Genomic DNA, 7,152 nt, shown 5'->3' with positions numbered 1-7,152 from the left:
TGCATTTTGTTCCTTCTCTTTGTCATTTTGTATACCACTGTCTTCTGACCTTTGGTGTAGAGCTTAGATAGAGGGATTACCTTAGCACCAGGTCCGGATCTATGAAGTTCAGATTCCTCCAGGTGGGTGTTGCTTGGATCTGGCTGCTGTGCTCCACTTCTTTCTGCTGCAGGCATTAGAGTTGAACCCTTTGTGTCTCTCTGGCAAGATGTTCTGTTCCTGAATCAGCTGGGTGGATCTTGTCTCTAGCCTCTTTGCAGCGAGTTCTGCTGAAGGGTTCTGTGCTTGGCCTGCACTCTGGGTCGAATGAGAATCCAGTGAGCCCCGGGTGGTGTCATTCACACACCGGGCCTGTGCTCTGGGTCTATTCAGGATCTGGCAGCCCCGGGTGGTCTCACTGCCGATGAATGCTTTTTAGAAACAATGTAATTTTACTGAAATGAAACCTGTTCAAGTTGGAAGGTCCACTGTGGGGCTCTGAGAGTTCCAAATTCTCACTGGGTTGGTGAAGATTCCACATACAAATTCTTTGACATTATCCTTATTGATCCATTCCACAAAGCCATCAGAAGAAATCCTGACACCCAGTGGATCACCAAACCGTCCATAAGCACAGGAAGACGCATGAGCTGACATCTGCAGGCTGCACGAGGCGTGGCCTTGGAAAGGGCCACAAGGTCCGCCACACTATTGGTGGTTCTTGCTGTACAGCGTGGAGAAGGCGCAATACTCTCCAGCTCCACCGTTACTGCTGATAATATAAGTGATGTTTGTAAAATTCATAACCCAATAAACAATATAGGACAATTAAAAAAAAAAAACCAAAACAAGTTGGAATAGCCCAATATAGATATTTGGTTTTTTTCTGCCTTCTTATGTTAGAGAAAATGACATGGAGGCATTAGGACAGATTTGAGCAGGCCCTGTGGCTTAGAGGGGAGTAGTGCATCAGCATTAATTTTCCTCATTGTGGTTGTGCGGTTACGTTGGGGAATGTCTTTGTTTTGGGGAAATTGACACTGAGTGCATCAGGAGTAAGGGGTGTTATGTCTGCACCTGACTCTAAAAATGGTTCTAGAAAAAACATACATGTGTGAAGTCCTGCGTTTATGGATAGAAGGAGGACAAATATGAAGTATTAAAATAAGAAATCTGGGAGAAAGGTTTGGAACTTCCCCCCTTTTCTCAGTACCCTTCCTTCAGCCCTGTTTCCCCCATTTACAACAATTTGTTTCTATTTTATCTTTTATTTTTCTTTTTTTAATTTTTTAAAAATGATTTTGGACTTTCATCTTTTCTATTTTTAGTTTTAGTTTTAGCTTTAGCTTTTTGAGACAAGGTCTCACTCTGCAGTTCAGGCTGGCCTTGAACTCACTGTGTAGCCTGGGCTGGCCTCAAGACTCATGCTGTCCTCCTGCCTCAGGCTCCTGAATGCTGAGATTACAGTTATGTCACCATGTATGCTCAGCCAGATTTGGGACTTTATGAAAAATATTTTTAAAATCAAATGTTACAGGGCTGGGGAGATGGCTCAGTGGAATAAGCGCTTCCCTGGCAAGCACAAGGGCCTGAGTTCAATTCCTGGTTGGGGGGGGGGGGGACGGGAAATCAAATGTTACAAAAAGTTGGATACTTGGGAGGAATCAAGCCAGCCAAACCTAAAGGCATTCTGAGCCAGCCCCCCCAAAAAAATCGTAAAAGTGTTTTAATACTGGCTTATTAAGTGCTAATCAGAGTAATAATTTATTATTCAGTTTGAAACAGTTTCATTTTATGTCAGGTTGGCCTTAAGCTCACTATGTAGCACGGTGTGGCCCAGAACCTGCAACAGTCCTCAGCCTCCTGACAGTGGGAATTACAGCTTGTGCAGCCATGTTTGGCTCATTGAACTAAAATTCTAAGAATTACGAATAGACTGTCTTTAGTCAGATTTTATATTTAAATTTTTATGAAGTGGTCAGTGTTGAAAATCTTACATTGAAAATATACAAAAAGAACTAAAGAATAGACTTTGAAATGAGTTATGTGTTGTAATTAAAAGTCATTGGAGCCAGGTGTGGTGCTGCACTTGCGATCCTAGCACTCGAGAGGCCGAAGCAGGAAGATCTCTTGAGTTTGAGGCTACATCATGACTTCAAGGGCAGCCTAAGTTATCTAGCGTGAACCTGTTATCAAAAAAGATCATTAGTTGCTTTTCATGAAATGACAAGATAGTGGGCCCTGTTATTATTATTATTCCCTTTGTGTGCTACTGGGGATCACGCTTAGGGGCTCCCATGTGCTGGGCCAAGTCCTCTACTATGGAACTGTATATCCTTAGGCCTTGGAGTCTTTATTTATTTATTTATTTATTTATTTATTTGTTTATTTGGTACAGCGTTTCACTACTGCTTGGACTCTAGTGATCCTCCAGTCTCTGGATCGCCAGCGCTGGGATTAGAGGCACACACTACCACTCCTGGTTTCAGTGGCTCACTCAGTGCAGGGCCAGGATGACATGCGGTGCTAGGGATGGAACCTGGGTCTTTGCACTTGCCAGGCAAGTGCTTAGACCGCTGAGCTGTCTCTGGCCCTGGAGTCCTAAATCCTAAATTTCATTTAAGACTGCCACAGAATAGTGAGGTAGTTCCAACTAGTGGTTAGTGATGTTTGAAGAATTTCAGATATGTAATTGTGTTTTAATCCTCATTATTCTAAAGATAATTATAAAAATGTATTATGTCTAGGTATGTTGCGGAAAAGCATTTAAAGTACAGACATTTTAGTGAAGAAACTTTGTTAGTGAGAAGTTATTTTCCTAGTAAAAAGTTGTGAAACCAGTTGTCTGTAGCAGGAGTAAGAAGGTACCAGAGAACGTATTGTGGTTGTCTTTAGGGTGTTTGCCTTAGAAACTTATTTCATTTTAGACCCGAATCAGATACTTCATCTGAATAGAATTGACTTATTTTTATTATTTTAATTGGTAAGTAGTATTTGTAGTAAATGAAATTGTAAGGCAGCCTAACAGTTTGATGCAGGTTTCAAGTTTCTGTGCGTGAGGCTTGCTGGATGTGCGTGCTAACAGCAGACAGTAGTATTGGGTCAGCACTACCAGTGGTTTTCATGTCAATTCACTTTTACAGTCCTAAACTTTGGATAAACCTATTCATAAACAAGATTACAATATGCATGTTTGTTCTCCAATATTGAGAATTTATTTTTTAAAGTTAATTCTTAGTTTTCGTAGTGTTCTAGCATTCCTTTTTAGCATATCATTTTATCTGTGACTGGAAATTAGAGGTTGTCTTCGAACCAAATAAATAGTCTGACCACTTAACTTGATAGGTAAGAAGTGTAACCACAGCAGGCTTGGTTAGTCATGACTATAGGTATGAAAAGGAGTGAATTACAGAAATGAAAATGTGTCTCACCTCCTTCCTGAGACTTGAACAGAAACTCTTGTTGTGTGAGGCTTTTTGTGTAACAGCAATGATAAAAGGAAGAGGCTAACGTATTTCATTGAATTCCATCATTTTGGCTCTCTTTTTCAAAATGGAATATAGTATATGTGAAAACTAGTCATATACTAGTCTATTTGCTAGCTATGCAGTTTTGTGCAATCTAGAATCCTCTCTAAACCATAGCTTATTGGTAAAATGGAGAAAACTAGAGCTCCTACATAATAGTATTGGTTTCAAAGTTCACTGAGATATATGTGTGTAGAAAACAATTGTAACAAAATGTAGCATATGGTAAGATGGTTTTGTTCATTATTATAAGTATTTATTATATAGAGCTATTTTGCAGAGGAAATAGGAAGAGTTGAGGTGCTATTGATGTTCAGGTAATACACCTTTATTAAATTCTAGACACGGTTGGAATGCTGTTTATATTTAAGCAGATAAGAATAAAAGTATTTTTAATATTGGTGTTTGTTTTGTTCTAATAGGTATCAACAGCTGTTGCATACAAACTTGGTGTATCTCGCTACCATAGCAGACTCTAATCAGAACATGCAGTCTCTTTTACCAGCTGTAAGTACCTTGAAGCTAGTGTGAAATTGATGTTTTTTATAGTTACATATAGCATATGACATGTTTTTGTGTAGTGAATTTTGAATTTTGCTTAGTAGATTCTGAAATAACTCTGAGAATGTAAAAGTAGTCTACATTATGTAAAAGCTTTATTGTTTTGCTCTCATTTAATTTGAATTCCTTCATCTATAAGCACTACCCTTCCTGAGGAAATTGTATCCATTTACCTGTCTACCACTTAACTACCTCTGTGCCTATTTTTTAAATTTTATTTGCACAAATAATTGCTTAGTGATTTGGAATATTTCAAAGAAAACACTAGACATTGTATCATTTTACTGGTAAGTACTTCAGTATGCCTCCAGTGTAGCAGATAGGTATTCTGTCCCCTAACAAAATTAACCATTATTTCTTAACATCTTTTAATATGTAATCTGTTTCACTTATCTCAAGAAACCTAAATGTTTAAATGTTTCCTTGCCTCAGAAAAAGGTACACATATAGAATTTGTTGGTATTTGTATTGTTTTAAAACCTGGATCAGTTTACCACTTTTTCTTTTTTGTTGGAGGAGTTGAATCATATATTGTATAAATTTTCTCATTCTGTATTTTGCTGGTTGTATCATAGTGTTTTAAAATGTTCATGGGTATTCTAACGTGTTCGTCAATCTCTTATTTCATGTAAACTGATAGATTTAGTTAGGTTTAGCTTTTAGTTAACCCATTTCATTGGTGGTGCTGTGGATTTCTTGTTGTGTCACCTGAGGAAAAACATGCTAGTGTTGTAGCTGTTGCACAGTTAGCAGCATTAGGTTGAACAGCTGGGTATAGTTAATGACAGCCTATTATAAAGTTCCCCATTACCTTTCATTTAATACTTTCAGTAGTCATTTTTGCTTTTGTTTTAGGATATCAGAATGGTAAATTTCTAATTTTACAATCCCTCTTACTGTTACTAGCTGTAATTCTTGTAAAATGAAAAGCTTCATTTCATCAAGTATTTATTACTTTGAAATTAGAGAACCCCTATAGGAAAGTCCAGATAAGGCTTGATTTTATCCCTTTGTTAGATTTCGGAATTCCAAGTTGGTTTCTGGCAACTTGTAAAGGTGGCCAGTACATTTTGGGCTTTGTGCTCAGATTACAAGTGTGCATCACTGTGTCTAGATTTGATATTTATTTATTTATTTATTCATTTGCTCTGAATGCCTTCAGGGCAGGTTTGGCTGGCTTGAGTTGTGGGGATCGAACCACAGTAACCTGAGCCTGACTGCTTTGTTGAAGCAGCCACTTAAAGAACTGAGCTACAGGGCAGGCTCCCTGATTTTTATATTTTTAATATCTTAAAATTCATTGGTGTAGGGGGCCTGCTGGTTAGCTCAGTTGTTTAAGTGCCTGCTCATGCAAATGTAGTCAGGTGCAGGATACCAAGGTTCGATCCCCAGCTCTACCTGCTTTAACAGACCCGCCCTTAAGGCAGCCTGAGCTAGCCAATAAAAAAATCCTTCACAGCTTTTTGGACTGGGGAGATAGCTCAGTGGCTTAAGCACCTTCCTGGCAAGCACACATTCCTGAGTTCAATCCCTAGTACCACACACACACACACACACACACACACACACACACATTCATTGGTGTTATTCTTCTTGATGCTCAAATTATCTTTTTCTTGATCAGTTGAATCCCTCTTTTTTTTTTTTTTTTTTGCGGAATTGGGGATTGAACGTACGCCCTTGTGCTTTCCAGGAAAGCGCTTATTCCACTGAGCCATCTCCCCGGCCCCCAAAATATGAATTTTTTTTTGGGGGGGTGGTGAGCTGGGGATTAAATTCAGGCCCTTGTGCTTGCCAGGCAAGGGTTTATTCTACTGAGCCATCTCCCTGGCCCACTTGAAGCCTTTTAATTTGACCTAATGTTCTTATGTGACTAGTATTCTTCTGTAGTTTCTTTGCTTTCAGAATTTGAGAGATGAGATTGATTATATTTTATGCCCCGTAACTGGATTCAACTTTTTAAACATAAGAATAGTAGTTAGGGACCACTGTTTGAAAGCTTGGCATATTTGTTATTACTGGACTGGCCTAGTTTTTAGGCCTTAGTGAATAGAACTGGTTCATACTTTTTTTTTTTATGTATTTAGTACAGGGACTACAGGGCCTCACTACACAGATCGGTTGTTAGTGATCCTTCCTGTTTTACTGCCTCTCAAGCACTGGGCTTACAGGCGTGCGCCACAACGCCCAGTCTCAGTCTCTGTCTCAGTGTGCCCCAGGGGTGGGGCCAGTGTGGCAAGTCGGGGATTGAACCTCTGGCCCCTATGTCTGCCTAAGCAGGCGTTTTAATCTGCTGAGCTATCTGGTTGGCCCTGGGTAATACATTTTAACAAGAAAATTAAATATTAACATTTTAATGATATATTCGTTTCAGGAAAGTTTTTTTACTTGTGATGTTATATATCGGTGAAAATATTACTTCCTTATGACTTTAGTGTAATTGCTTATTTTATATTTATTAAAATACATTAATAATACTTGTTAAGATACTTCCTGCTGGAGATACTAATCAGTACATTTCTCTTTGTCTTGAAGTAGTTATTTTGTATGTAGCTGTAGCCATGAAACTTGATTACTGGCTAGATAGAATTTACTTTTCTAGATAGTGGGAGGTAGAGGTTTACTTTTTTTCCCCCCTGTATTTAGGATAGGGTCTACAGGGTCTCACTACACAGATCAGACTCTAGGGATTCTCTTGTTTTCAGCCTCCCAAGCACTGGGAATACAGGTGCACGCCATCATGCCCAGTCTCAATTGCTGTCTCAGTGTGCCCTGCGGGTGGGACCGGCACACTGGGAATCAGACCTGGGATCGAACCCAAGCTACTGTGTTCTGCCTAAGCAGCCGCTTTAGTCTGTTGAGCTATCAGGCCGGCCTGAGGTTTACTTTTGTTTGTTTTCATGTGGATTGGTCTCTATCTTAGCATTATTTATTGCAAAACCAAACAAAAAAACCACATTTTTTCTTTTTTAAAATTTTTTTATTTTTTTCACAGTTTTTCTATTTTATTTTATTTTTTTAAAAATTTATTTATTTGTTTTATTTATTTACTTATTTATTTTGTGTGTGTGTGTGGCCAGCTCAG

At 38.8% G+C, this 7,152-nt stretch overlaps 1 protein-coding gene across 1 annotated transcript in view; it reads left to right on the top strand.

Moving 5' to 3' along the window:
- Ss18 (SS18, nBAF chromatin remodeling complex subunit) overlaps positions 1-7,152 on the top strand; it is an 86,595-nt gene that overhangs the window by 4,314 nt on the left and 75,129 nt on the right. The window contains exon 4 of the mRNA XM_023713321.1: positions 3,929-4,013. Coding sequence (XP_023569089.1) covers positions 3,929-4,013 — 85 coding nt within the window. The remainder of the gene's footprint in view (positions 1-3,928; positions 4,014-7,152) is intronic.

This window comes from Octodon degus, unplaced genomic scaffold, assembly GCF_000260255.1.
Source record: "Octodon degus isolate 3935 unplaced genomic scaffold, OctDeg1.0 scaffold00003, whole genome shotgun sequence".
In the NCBI taxonomy this organism is placed as follows: domain Eukaryota; kingdom Metazoa; phylum Chordata; class Mammalia; order Rodentia; family Octodontidae; genus Octodon; species Octodon degus.
This window is presented reverse-complemented; position numbering and strand designations above follow the sequence as displayed.